Raw genomic sequence first — 15,035 nt, 5'->3', positions numbered from 1 at the left:
GTTCTCTTCAATAGTAATTCGGTAATGACTATTTCTATACTGTCTTTGTACATAGCCTGGATAAAGGTTGGGAAAGCAACATTAGTACATGAAATTTAAGATTTAAATAAAATGAGGCAACGTTTGAGTACAAGACATGAGTACTTGAAAGCATATTTGAAGAAGCACACAAGTACAATAATTGTATCGGGGTGATGCAAGACTTAAGCAGTTTCTCATGCAGATTTCAGTGCCAGGGTTGCTGCTGTTACTCATTAATTATTTAAAATTCCAAGTGCAACAACTCACAATGTAGTGACTATAACCTGCCGAGCCTCTGCCCTAAACAACTAAAGCCCAAAATACCTGGACTAAAGTTCCATTTGAAAAGGAGATAATTGTATATCTGAGAAATAAATAAATCTATCCTTAGCAAAAAATAATTTTGCTTTCTCTGTTCAGAAGGGAAAGCAAACCATTGTATCGTTGCCAGAGGAAATCCCAAACTGATGTCATAGTATCTTTGTTTCCAGATAGGCGTTCATGAGCACAGAAAAATTACTTCTCTACAGCATTGTAAGTCACTTTGTTCTTAAATTTGTTTATTGATTTAGGAGCAGAGGAATTTACAAACCCTTACTTAAGCTTCATGAGGAATCACTTGCAACTTGCGAAGCAAACCATTCTGAGCTGGGGAACTGTCTTGTTTGTGCTAGTGGACTGCGGATAATGGTAACCTGTTAGGAGGCTGACACATGAACCTTGAACCCTATTACATGTCTTAAGCACGCTCACAAATGAAAATATTGAGGACTAAGTCTCCATCAAATTACTTAAAAAAATTACTTTTGGAGCATAATCTCATGCAGGAACCCTCAGGAAATCAAGCTAGTAAAAGAGAAGGCAAAAAGAAGTGAGAAACATAATGCACAAAAAGTGAGAAATACAAGCATATAGTTAAGGATGCATTTTTTCATGTCAGAAAAGAAAGATTGGGTTTTGTGCTTCTTTGGCAGTTTGTTTATGGGAAAGGAGGGGCATGACTTTACAGCAGTAGATTGAGCCAAGAGGGAGTCAACTTGGAGTATAATGAAGTCAGACCCTTTCGTAATATCAAGATTTATGGCAAATGTAACAGAGGAGAATTTACAGGAAACCCATCTCTTGGTTGATATGTTTGTAGTATAGATAGATTATATATGAAGTCAGAACAGAAGGATAAGAGCAGAGAGAGAGGCTTTTTGCCTTTTTTTCTTCTTTTTTCCTCGATGGAGGTATTTAATTGAGAAGGACACAGTGTTTCAGTGTTTTCTTACAGTAACGTCAATGGTGTCTGGAGAGGGTGAATAATTTTCTTGTCCCATCTGTCAGTCTGTTGAATATGAGCAGATAAGAGCCAGCATACAGTGCTTTTGATTCCTGTGCATTTAGAACTGCAGGCGTGCATTTTGTCTTCAGTCTCTACAGGGTGTTAATGAAATGCTGGTCATCAAAGTGGCTGTGTTCACTGGGAAGCTTAGGTGACCTACCTCACTTGAAAAGGGAGAGTATACCGTTCACCATTTGGAGAGGACTTTTTGTTTTTGTAAGCAGAGAACAGAAAAAAATGTGAGTCTTCAAATACACCATGAGAATAAAAACAAGGTATCTTTTCATTTTTATGTGAAAACAGATGTTAGGGCTTGTCTGATTACAGAGTACCTTAATCTCAAAAACTGAAAGTCTGCAAGTAACAAATGATGATACTTTCTGTACAGTTTCCTGATTGCGCCGTGCTTTTTCCCCTTTGGTACTGGTAAGATTATTACTTTGGCCTGAAATTCTCTATTATTTGAATTTGAATTTCATTATTTTTTTCTTTTTCCTGGTTAATACTACATTTATGTTGTATAGTCTTGTGTGCTGGTTCATATTTTTAAAAAAATATTTTAGCATTTAGGACAAATGTGTGTCATCTTAGTTGTTGACTTATTGAAGCCAAGAGGTGAAGCCCAGAGCTGTGGAGGCATACTCCTAAAGGAAATACGGTAATTCAGAAGCAGTGGTAGTGCAAAGTGATGGTCTTAAGAGTTGACTGCATATCTTTACAATGTATAGAATGAGGTTATGATGTGTCTCTGTTCTTAGCCATTCTCTCTATATCTTTCTCTGTCTTTTTTTTTTTTTCATTTTTTTTCATTAGAGAATTTATTTTACTGCAATGTCAAATTATTTTGTCTCTGGAACACACAGGTGCTGGAAAAAATCACCAATAATTATGTGTCTGATCCTTTTCAGAGGCTGAGAAAAACTGGTCCTTGCTCCTAGGTTTGGTATGCCATGCAGACCTAAACAGACCTCCAGTAGGGGGGAAAAAAAAATCAGCCTGTTCCGTTGTGGTGTTGTGTGTAAAAGACAGTATGTAGCAAATTAAATGAACCTGTTGATATTAGTGACTGAGATAAAAATAGACAAATCATAGGAAGGCAGTATTTCCTTTTTGGTATAGGTTCAAGTGATGTGTATGTTAGACATATATGTGGTCCTCTCTGTTCCCAAGACTGGGAATAGCTGTGAGACACAAGTATTTCAGCAAAGGCATGGAGGACATACAAGGAAATCCATGTTTTGTCAAGCCCTTGAGGTGCAGGTGCTGTGGTAGAAGTGCAGCAGGCAGAAGGAATGGCATGGTCGGGTGCTTGGGTGTGCTGGGGGCATCTGTACCTTGCCCCAGGTCTTTGGGGTGGTACCTAGCTCCTCCATCAAATGCACTGGCCTCTCTTTAAAGTGCAGGTGATTAAGGAAATTTCCTTATGACCCTGCATGTGGATTAACATAAGAGTTCACAGGGCTCCACTAATCTTAGTGTTTTGGAGACAAACAGTAAGCATGTGCCCAATGCCATTTGATTATAATCACTGACGATTTGTGTTTATATAAGGGAATATAGATATCAGTGTGTGCTAAGTGACGTTAGGTGAGCATTTTTCCGTTCATGAAGGGAAGCAGAAAAGCCCTGTTGAGATATTCTAGTTTAAAATTGTATCTTTTCTTAATGGGTGGGATATGGCTGATGGTGTTCCAGCAAGGAAAGTGGAGTGGCTTGAAGGAAGAAAGAAGAGAAAAGCAAGTGAAACCTAAGCTACAGAAAATAAATATATGTGGCTTAGCAATTTCATTGTAATTGTTTTTACAGACTGTTGTCTATAATAAAGTTCAGACTATCCTTAGCTGTGCTGAGGTGAGATACCTGAAAATCACGTGCTTTTACAAAAAATAATATGCAATGCAAAAAATAATATGCAATACCCTTCTTGTTGGCCTTAGATAGAGGAAAATTGTAATCAAAGCAGTCATTAAAGTTCTTAAAAAAAACCTTGGGTCCTGTCTGCTGTGCTTACCCCATGGCAATTTTAGGAAAAAGCTTGCAACAGCATTCTTTCCCAGAATATATTCTATCTCAGTGTTGTAGCCTTTCTCCTGTATTGTACTGTTTGCATAAAATTGTAGTGAAAATTAAATAATTTTGGTGCCCTTTGCAATGATATATGAGGTGTATGTAAATTACTGAGCAACTGTGCTAGCACTGGGGAGTACTTTCTCAGATAAATAGTGTTTCAAAACTTGGCCCATCTCTCAGAGGGGTGATTTTCTAGGTCTAGGATCCTTGCTAAGGTGTGTACAGTTGTCTATAAACATGGAAACTGCTGCAATGTCTAGCTAGGCCAGGAGGGGCAGGACTCTGATATGCAAGGTGCTGTACAAGCACGATTAAATACACCACTCGGTACTAAACTCCTAGTGACTTCTCTGATGTAAATATTATGGTCACCATTGAAATCTTGGTTTTGATCATTCATGACTGAAATGTGTCTGGAATAATGTATTTTTCTTTCAGGAAGGGTTCTTCAGAGAAATATCATTGTGGAAGTCAAAAGTGAAATAAGGTTTGATCTAGCAAGGATTGCACGCTTTCACAGGTAATGAAAAATTAAATCTGCGTTAAATAATGATGAAACTTATAAGGGATATAAGACACTATATTTCATAAATAATTTAACACTTGAATTAAGAGGGCGGGATTCCTAGGAAGGAGTTTGCCCATGAGGCAGGTTACTTTTGTTATGTGGTTGCTCACATCTGTCTGCGAAGCCTCTGACTGTGGCTGCTGATGGAATTAGCTGCAGGTCACTCACCTGCGCCCGCCGGAGATTTTCTTTCTCGGTGCATAGGAGTACCAGGTTACCATGATGAGGGTATTCTGAAAAAACAGATGAGGCATGCCCAATATCTCGATCTGTTTTGAAAGAAGGCTGAAGTGAAGGGCTTACTTCCAAAGATTTCCATCTAGCTGGCAGCCACTGCTGGGCAATGTGTCAGCTTGCTTCCCAGGAAGCTATGTAACCTGGACCTGACACTAGGAAAAAAAAAATCTTTCGCATGTCATTTTGCTGGATAAGTTTGTAATTAAGAGTCTACATTAGAGGGCTACCGAAATTAGAGAGAACTTGCACATTTCTTAAAAGTAATTACACTTTTTATTTTGTCTAGTAAGATCTAGATGTAGTAGTAAAATGTAATATTTACTTGGGTAAGAACAGTCATTAATTTAGCAGGAAGTTTTAAGTAAATTCCTCAAATATTTTTATATTCTGTGGTTACCCTTCCCATGTGTGAGTAAGGCCAAGAACACTTGCTAAATGTATTTAGCGTTGTAGCTCTGCACCATTATCCACCAACATCAGTCTGTGGTGAATATGTATTCCTAGACAAGGTAATAATTATGTTCTGATACTTGTAAATATGTAAGTACTTGCATACCTTAATTATGACTCAACAGAACTACACATAATAATAAAGTGTGTAAGAAGAGGTAAGATTGAACCCTTATTTTACGTAACTAAATTACTCTTCAAGGATCATATTTAACAATCCATTTGCAGCATCCTGTGATTTACATTTGGTAGTTTATGTATTTTAATATGAAGTAACCATTAATGTTCAATAAAGGTGCTCCTGGTGTATTGGCTTATAGCCTCTTGTAACTCCTGAATTACAGTTGGTGAGCTGTCACTGTAAACCAGCTCCTAGGCTGAAGTTTATCGTTTGTATTTAGAATATACAAAAATTATAATGTTCTGTGAAATATTACAGCGGAAGAAATTACTCTGTAGAGTCTGACAATTACAAGGGGTGAACTTTCTTCAGACTTCCTTGAGTGAGTAAGAAAATCCTATTTTGCAGTTAAAACAGTGTAACCTGCAGAAAGTGATACCATTGCTTTTCTTGGTATATTCAAAAAGTTTAGAGAAGCCTTTTTCTGCCTTCCAGTGAAAATTCTAAATCATAATGTAAACCTCTTTATAGGACAGTGCTTGTGTATGGGAATATGATTAGAACCTCTTTGTAACTACAAATATCCATTTAATTTCAACAGGCAGACTGGAATGGGCTAAAAAAGATTATATGATGATACATGTTTTTTAAAACCTCATTTTTAATCAGCTGTTGAGATGAAGAGAAATAAGTTACATGATCCCAACATAAGTGTATTTTTATAGGTATTGTTTATGAATGTGATGTGTGGGGCTGAGTTTTTTCCATCCCTTTTTGTATTTGTTTAGATTTTATTTTTATTTTGTGTTTGGCAGACAGCAAGGAGAAGTTCCTCTCCTTGGGTAAGGCAGTGGCAGTTCTGTAGCTGGTGCTAGTTGGAATATGGCTTCCTATTGTGAAGAAAGTGGGAAAGCAGCTTGGTCTAGGCTTCCATCAGGTTAGCTGTTAGGCTGACTCCTTAAGAAGGTAAATTGATGGGAGGAGACACTTTATTTTATTTCCCCAGAGAAGACCCTTGGGCTGTTTTTGGAATTACTTGAAGCAGTCTGGATAGCTGGAGTTATTTCTGTATCAGCCGTGGATTGGGAAGTGTGCAGGCCTTGGCGGCGGAGCTGATTCAGCTTGGTACATGGTTGTGGCATAGTACTGAGATGGCTGGATGACTCTGCTGGTGGTGTCTGCAGCGGCAGTTCACAGCTTCCTGCCATAATTCACTCAGTTCACCCAAAAGTTGTTAGGTAGCTGAAATGTTTTCAACTTTTAGGCCTATTCAATCAGTTTGCTCGCATGGCCTGTTATTTCCTGAGCCTCTCAGACGGTTTTAATATGCTGAAACCCACAGTCTTGGTGAGGAGTTTTGTAGGGGAGGTAGTGCTGTACTCCAATCACCACAGACCTGCATGGTGTTCCGTCTCATTTTGTGACTCAAGCTCATGTGCAAAATCTTTCATCTCACAGGATTTATGAAACTTGCAGGGTTTCACCAGGAAGGTTTTGGGCAAATGCTGTTGTGGTCATAAGCTCAATCTCGTGCTATTTTGGCAGCTTATTGTTAGATGTGATTCATGTTGGATTCAAAGAAGATTACTGCATTTCTACAGTTTTTCTGTTTTTGCATTGTTTTGGAGCTTCATGACTGTTCTTGTGGCTGTTGTATCAGTGCTAAAGCATGTACGAATTCCTCTGCAAACAAGAATGTTGATCAGTTGACTGACATCTGTTAATAAGTGCAAGAGGCTGCTGCTTTGCTATATACAGAGCTGCTTAGTCTGGCGACCTGTATGTTATGAAGGTGACTGAAATGAAAATACAAATCTTCTTCCAGCTCAGATTTTTTTAATAGTTGGCTGCAAGTTCCTACAAAGATTGTACAATGAGTAATCCCATTGAAGTCAATGACTCAACTCATTGCATAAAGATTGGCACAGGTAGAACCCGTGCATTGTGGTCTCCTCATGACAGTAAGAACCAAAATCAGTGTTTAAGTCTTAACACTTCAGAATGTACTTGCATCCTGAAGTGAAAATGACACATGTGCTCAGTTTTCAATCAAGACAGACTTCTCTTTGAAGATAAAATTAAGAATTAGGTCCTGTTGTGGCTGTAAGTTATTTTAATGTTCACAGGCTTGTATGTATGTATGTATTTGCTTCCTAATCAGGTATCTACAGAACAGTTGGCACTGTACGTTTCCTTTCCTAATTCATGTCAGATTTTTTGGAAGCCCTTTTTTCCCCAAAGGATTACTTGCAGTTTTCTGCATTTAATAGGTAACATGAAGCATTCAGTAACTTTTAGGATCTTCTTGCTATCCGGCTGGTTGCTTTTGTCTCTTTGGCTAAAAACTAGCTTTATCTCTACGTAATGAATTTATAGCAGGTACCTGTAGCTAACTTATCTTGAGTTTAAATATCTGCATTCATTTACACATGAAAAAGATGAAGTAAAATCTACTTGTATTAGTGTTAGTTTCTGGATATGAGGTGAGAATAAGAAGGGGTCGATCATGTGAATTTTGACCACACTGTGTTCCTCTGACATATTCAAAACAATAAAGGAAACAGAAGTGCAGATTTACAGGTTTAATCAATGCCATTAGTTTTCACCTTTTAAGTCTGTTCCTGTAGAGAAATATAACACTCGGCCCAGATGCAGGTATACGCTCAAACCACACTCCTAAAATTTGAGTAGTATTGTGCCTTTCCGTTTCTCCAAGCCTTTTTTTCTTTTTTATTTCCTTCCATGTGTAATTTTTAGCATCCTCCTGAAGGAATTATGCACGCGGGAATCAGGAGTGTGTTGATCAGCCATTTCATACACTTCTTCATTTGCTTGGTTTTCATTTTGTTTGCTTGCTTTGTGCAGACACTTGAGCAGAAAACTGGCCTTACCATTTTCAGGTATCTATGGTGTGGTAGCATGGAAGTTGTTATTGCTTTTCTTTTCACTGGCCAACAAAGGATTTTTAAACATTCAGCTGGCTTAGTTTCACAGCATAGCTCGTCTGTATCTGGTATCTTTTTCTACCTTGGCATTGTAGGACCGGGACTCTGCTATGCTCAGTGTTTCATGGGTACAGGGCAGTTGTTCCTGGTGTCCAAAGACACCAAGGAGACAAAGGGGAGGCAGGAAGACACTGCTCAGAGTTCTGGTTTGCAAGTGTTACATTGGCTCCATAATCTGTTTGCTTAAACATATGTGTATTACAGATCGAGTTTGGTAGTTAATCTTTCAATGCATGACTGGAAGAGTAACACTCGTCACATTATGCCTTTATGTTCTGCTGTAGACGTTTCCTGTAGTTTTGTATTCCACTCTATTTTCATTATGTTGCAAAGTAGGTGGTGTGAGAGGTGAGCTGCTGCTCATAATTTGTAGAGGAAAGGCCAGATTGAGGTAGCTCAGCTCTGAAACCCAGTGTATATGAATCTATTTGTATTTTTCCTTGAAAATTTTCATAATCTCACAAGAACGTCAATTGGTTGTGCCGATTTCACTATTTGAAAGGATAGGGTTTTTTCTTTTAATCTTTTATGCAATAGATAGCGCTGTTTAAAAAAGAACAAAACAAAACCAAAACCTGTTTCCAATTTGCCAATAAACTCTACCTTGAGTACACATACTGAATTTGGATGTTTTTTAATTTTTCCTCTGCGAGACCTTAGAAGCAGATATTTGTGAGGAATTATTTAATCGGATACAGTGATACATGGCACTTTGATTTTTAAAGTGAATGGAATTCAGTGATTAGTCAAATAAGCACTGTAGACTCACTACCTTGAAAATTTATTGGGGCGGGGGAATAAATCTATCATCTATCAGTCTCTCCAAAAGTTGCAGTAGAGATACAGTACAAGATTGCTTTTGATAAAGCACACGTTTCTGTGATGGAAAGTTAGAAGTAATCAAAGTTTATATCTTTAGAGTCCTTTGGTACACAAATCAGTGCGTGTAGCTGGGGTTATAACTATATTTGCATGTTCTACCAAGTGTAACTGGTTAATTCCCTGCTGGTTTACTTCATGCATTTTCTATCATAGCAAAGGTCTGGTTGTCCTTTTCTCCCAAGCCTTTTCATAAGAATATGCTTAATGAAATGACTTAGCCCTTTGATAGCGAGAGGGTTGTGCCGGGATTTCTGATGCTAAGGTTTTATGGTATGTACCTCTGTTTATTGCAGAGTAATGAAGTGTTACTGTTAGCACCAGAAAATGAACTTTATTACTGATAGTTCAGCTCATAATTCTGAGAGGAAAAAGTCCACTTGAAACTTCTTTTGCATGTAGTTTTAAGTTTCAGGACTTTAAATGCTACCTTGCACTGCATTCAGATCGGCTGAAGGCAGCAGCTGTTTATAAGATCCTATACAAACGCGTGTTTCTATGAGAAGAAATATGTAGCGTAACCACAAGCGTACTCTAAAAGCTGAAATTTGAGTGTTGTGGTTTAACCTACATAAACTCTGTTAAAGCTGAGATACAACAGGATGAGCCAGGAAATACAAAGAGTTGGCATTCCTTTCTTATGTGCTTGTCATGAAAGTGTGGGCCATAAAGAACATATCCATTCTCACCTTCACAGCAAATTGTTAGCAGTTTAATGTAGTGCTTTTTTCAGTAATTGCTGTTTATATAATGGCAAATGTCAATTCAAAAAAACCTTACTTCATCTTTTATGGAAGTTTGTAGTTATAGATAATTTGATACATATTATACTTCTTTGATATTATAAACTTAATATCAAAAGGCAGGGCTTCTGCCTAATTTCTAATCCAGTCTTGTTTTATGTGCAAATTTCAGAATAAACACTGTATTTTTCCTCCTCTGTTTATGCCTTTTTTTTTTTTTTTTTTTTTTTTTTTTTTAGAAGAAGGAAAGCTTTCTGGTATTGCTTAGATTTGCAGAATAGACCAGATAAGCATTTTTTTTTTTCTTAGGCTCTTTCACAGATCTTGCGTTGGACTGTAAAAATGCTTATTGTGTGTGAACTATCTCTTTGTTCTGTGTCAGATGAAAAATTAACTTGTATTTCAGTGCAAATGTATTGGTTTAAAAAATGCTGTTTTGTTTTTATCTTTTCAGAATTCGAAGTTCTGGTGATCCATCATGGGGAACCATGTAGGAAAACGAGAACATAGTGGTGACAAGTCAACCAAGGTAAGTGTAGAAAATGGAAGAGACAAGGCCACTTCAGAAATATGTGTTATGAAATATATCTTTTTTTAGTTCATTAGTGTATTTACCAGATCACTTTTACCATTACTATTTTGTAGTTGTCACTATAAAATGACCACTTTTTTTTAAAGAGGGTCTTATGATATGTGGCCAAACCAGGATTTTGCTGTGCTGGATTTAATGAGAGATGTGATGTTTTCCTGTATCAGATCCATAGCTGATAAAAAGCTTCTCAGTCATGGTGGAAATGAATGAAATAAGCCTTAGAATCATGCTATTGCAGGAATCTTTAAACAATAAGCTGAATTATGTTCTGCGTGTTGACAGCTTTCCATTTGGGCAGTCATTGGCTTTATCCATAAGAAAGAAACTATATAGAAACATATGAAATAAGAGAATTCTAAACAAAAAGTTTGTCAGTCTTAGGAGATACGGCTTTAAAAATCTCCTCCCTAGAAAAAATAGATGAGAACTGTCAAAATGTTTATTAAAAGTTAGTATTTACTTTCTAAGCCTCTGCTGACGCTTGTGTATTTTGCACATGATGTGGTATTCTGTTTGCCTTGTGATAATAATCTTGTTTGTTTGTTTTTCTACATTGTACCGGAAGAGAATTCACACATATCTTAAAAAAAGACATCTTTCTATATACATAAAAAAAGATGCTGCTTGTTGCTAGGTATTGCTAACTTCCCTCCACCCATCCCCACCCAAAAATAACCGTTTACAGTCTGAGCCCACACTGTATAAAGCTATTGCTCTTTGCATTGGACAGATGATGTAAACAGATAGTACTATACTTTATCTGGAGGAATGTGGGTATTTTGCATTGCTGTGGCAGATAAGCAGCTATCCCAAGAAGGTATACAAACTAGCATTCATACAGTTATTTGTTCTTTCCCATCTCCTTTAGGAAAGTACATAAGCACACTGAAAGGAATAGGGAGAAAACAGCAGGAAGAGAGGACAACTGGCTACATATGTTTTTGTTTTGTGTTTGTACAGTGTTTTTGCAAAATGGTTTTGTGGCCCAAAGTTTCAGTTTCTGTACACACAATAGTATGAGTCCCAAGTTATGGTCTTGTAGTGACCGGTCTTATAGATGTCCCCTCTAGAAAACTCTGTTGTGCAGATCCAGCAAAGTCAAATGCACCAAACAGATGTATTTAGCCAAATATTTTGACCTTTTCTGACCAAGGGTGTGAGATCCTGTAGGTGCGATACGGCAGGTATATAGAGCTTGATGGGCTGTTGAACCCCCTGCTTTGGTCTTTGAGGACAAAATTTGGTTAGAAAAACACATCATAACTTTTCTCCCACTGTGGGATCACGTGTGTCTGATGTGTCTGGATGGCAGGTGAGTGAGTTGTCGGGTACATGGGGCCTCAGAAAGCAAAAGATTTTTCAAACTGTAGCAGCCTATGCAATAGGTGCAAGTTTGCAGTGGTGAGCAAGAGTCAGGTGGCCATGAGTCTTGCACTTAGTGTGTAAGACAGGTCTACAAGGAAATGGATTGCTGGAATTTTTTTTTTTTAATTCCTTCTTTTTCCTAATTAGTTCATGGAGAATACTTGATTCTGCAATCAAAATGATACTCATTTTACCTAAAATATAAACTTATTTCTGTAGTAATATCTTCTGTCCATCACTCATCCTTCTAGAGTGACAGAAACCCAAACCACCAAACCCCTAAACATTAAAATAAGCAATGGTTGATCAAAATCTCCCTTTATGCAAGTAAGACAGTAATCATGTCACAAGAAATGATAAAGGCACAGATTTAAAATCAGGGAATATATGGTTAAGGTGCTACTATGTATTCCACATAGCTAGTCAATCTTGATTCAGTTCTTACAGGCAGCATTGAAGTTATAACTGGCAGTAGTAACCATATGCCATACTTTTTTTTTAAGCTGAAATAGGGTGTTTTTTTCTTTTTTTTGGTCATTCAATATAGCTGTAAATTAGAACTGTTTTCCCACCAGTCTTCTAGTGTGGTGTGGGAGACAATTGCTGAAGGCTTGCTGAGACTACAGTGGAAATGCTGAACTGCCTCTCCTCCCTCTTAGCAATAGAACTGCAAGGAAAGAGGCTAACATCTCATTAAAGGTCTTTCTAAAATTAATTGCTTGTAACTTCAGGCTGTTTACTATATTTCCCTTCCCAAAATTACAGTACCAAAGAACAACATCATTTTAGGCAGCTGCTTTGAACCTCTGATGTCAAATTTGCTGCACAAACACTGTACCGGCTCCTGAACTGACAGACCAGTTCTCCAGATGGCTATTTCATGTATAGTGACATTAGAGAGACTGTTGCCAAACTGTAGCAATTTGAACTCTTGATTGTCCAATAAATGTCCTGTAATACAGCAATTACTATGGGTTTTGTTGGGTTTGGGTTTTTTTTTTTGTTTTTTTTTTGGGTTTTTTTTGAGTTGGCATCTAGTTTTGCTTTACTTTCAGTGAATTTGGGTATCTGAATTACAAAATCAGAAATGGAGATCTGGAAAGCAATTATTTCATCAAATGTCTAACATGACACCAAGATGCTTTCAGATTGGGAAATATGCAAAAGACAACAAGATGGCTTCCCATGCTGTGATACTTCTTTCAAAATATTGTTCTCTTGATTTATAGATATGCCAGCTACAGTGATTATTTAATAAATAATGAGATACCGTGATATTAATTGGATGCTTTGAAAAATAGTTGGTCTATTTGACCTAAATAATGCCGAAAATATTTACAAAACCCTCACATCTTACTCAAAGCAATAACATACTCCATCCCATTTCTGTCAGATTTCTTTCTATTTAATGGATCTGCATTTTTTTATAGTTTTGTAAGATATATAAAAACTCTTCTATGAACCCAGCAATTTATCTTCTTTCTTTTTACTTCAGATGATATTAGACTTTGCAGTCTGCTTAATGCATTAGTAAATATATAAGTATTTATTTTGTTTAACTTTGTTCTTAGTGTTAATACTTGGGTTTAAACTTACATAAATATATTTAGAACAACAATAGCAGAAGAATGGACTCTCCTTCATGCCCTGAGTTTCTTTAAGTTCTAGGAGAGCTAAATGTAGAAGAGTAGAAAAAGTAGATGACTGAAGTTTTATTGGTCCTTGTTCGGAGTTGTAGGTGATCTGCATTAGTTTGGCACCGTTAAGCTACGAAGTGCTGCGTGCTCTTTTGTAATGACTAAAGCTGCCTGAAGTATTACATTAGTGTAGTTCTCTGCTACTCTCTGTTTTGATTGTCTCCCTCAGAGAATTCTGCACAGCATGTACATTGCTGTCCCAAAATCGTTGAACCTTCTTGGTACCTGTCAAAACTGTCCCTTAACTTCATTGGTTGTTCGGGAAGATGGGGTTGGAAGGAAGGTTTCTGTCATTGTCCCATCTATTCCACAGCAACTACCAAATGCACTAAGCCCACAGAGCCTGGTTTCCATGTGTCTCCGGTCACATAGTACTGTGGGGAGCTGGAAATCAAGCTTGTGACCTATAATAAAACATCAAAACCCACTGCCCTGCCATGTCAAGGGATTGCTTAAGAAACGTAGGCAGGCTTGGAACATGTTAGATTGTTGGAAATACTGGATCATCTGTGTATTTCATGTCCTTGACATCCTTGGGGTGTGCTGTAAATAAACGCTAAGGAACCAAAACCAATTGCTACCTCTCATCTCTAACTCTGAAAAACTTTGGGAAATGTAAATTGCCATATTATATTGCTTTCTCACAGGCTGAAATTGAAAGCCGATGTACTGATGATAAGGCACTAAGTCTACAGTTTAATGTTTTGTTTGAACTAAAAGGTATCTGTTAACAATGACCAAGTCTTGCTGTGTAGTAAACTTATGAAAAATCTTGCCTTTAATTGCCCTGTGTATGTACCTAGATTCTAGAATGTGTTTTGCAGTGGTTGATTGGATAATTTTAATAAACTAACTAGTTCTTAGTGCTTAAGGAGAACTCAGCATAATTAGGTCAAGTTAAATTGCTACGGTTGGCACATATCAATAAATTGGATGGTTTCTGTGTTGCCTCTGAGCAGATTCTGTTTTCTGTCCTCTTTTTTTCCCCAGTTGTCTTGCTAACGTTCAGAAATTTGCACCTTGTGCGGCCTTACTCCTGATAACACTGGCAGAAAGTTTTCTGGCTCTCCCTGATGAGAGGGAGGTGAAATACCTAGGATGGCTGGCTCAGTATGGTAGTTGTACTGTTCACCTCATAGACGCTCAACGATCTGCAAGCAAAAGGGTGTTCACACTAATTTCATCTGATGGCCTACCACTCATGGTTGACCTGAGCCATATGTGTGGTTTTTACTAGGTGCTTCCTCTTGGTATGCATCGTAAAGTATCAAGAAAAGAAAAAGAAAACAACAGATGAAGTAATTTTATTTGCTTTATTAATTGCTCTGAAGTGGTTTTTGTTTGTAAAATAGAGGTTTATTTTTTAATACTTACAGTTTGAGAGATACTTGACATACAGATTATGTGGATTTTGAAGTCTGGGATATGCTTTTCTGTTAAAAAGCAAAAAAAACCAAAAAAAAACCCCAAACAAAACCAAAACAAACCCAAACCAAAAACCTACGCAAACAAAAAACCTCAAACAAAAAAAAAAATCAAATGTGGCATTTGATTTTATTACATTTAAATAGCCTTATTACCATACCTAAACTAATCAGAGTGCAGCCTTTTCACTTTTTTCCCCTAGCAAAGTTGTATAGCACTATTTTTATTTTCTAGTACAATTGTGTGTTTTCTCAGAGTTTTACCTTTTGCTGTAAAGCAATAAAGAGCACAGGGGCTATAGTGGTGTATTCTTTGTAATTTGATATATAGATTAAAACACTCCCTCTGAAGCCAATATCTTTCTGAGGGCAAAGGAAAAATAGAGAAAAACTTTTAATGTGTTGAGAGCGCCAACGTTTCCTGTGAGAGATTTGATTAGTATTTTCACCAGGCAGTGTTACAGGTTACACGCTGTAGAAATTCTTGTGACCAGCCAGTGTCTGGTTAAGACAGTGCCTGGTACAAGGAAGTGCTG

General features: G+C 37.3%; 1 protein-coding gene across 1 annotated transcript in view; it reads left to right on the top strand.

Annotated features, from left to right (window-relative positions):
• Positions 1 to 9,896: 9,896 nt before the first annotated feature.
• MBP (myelin basic protein) overlaps positions 9,897 to 15,035 on the top strand; it is a gene marked incomplete at its 5' end in the record, with an annotated part of 91,837 nt that continues 86,698 nt past the window's right edge. Inside the window, 1 exon segment of the mRNA XM_059815639.1 lies at positions 9,897 to 9,950. Coding sequence (XP_059671622.1) covers positions 9,897 to 9,950 — 54 coding nt within the window.

Source organism: Gavia stellata, chromosome 3, assembly GCF_030936135.1.
Source record: "Gavia stellata isolate bGavSte3 chromosome 3, bGavSte3.hap2, whole genome shotgun sequence".
NCBI lineage: Eukaryota > Metazoa > Chordata > Aves > Gaviiformes > Gaviidae > Gavia > Gavia stellata.
This window is presented reverse-complemented; position numbering and strand designations above follow the sequence as displayed.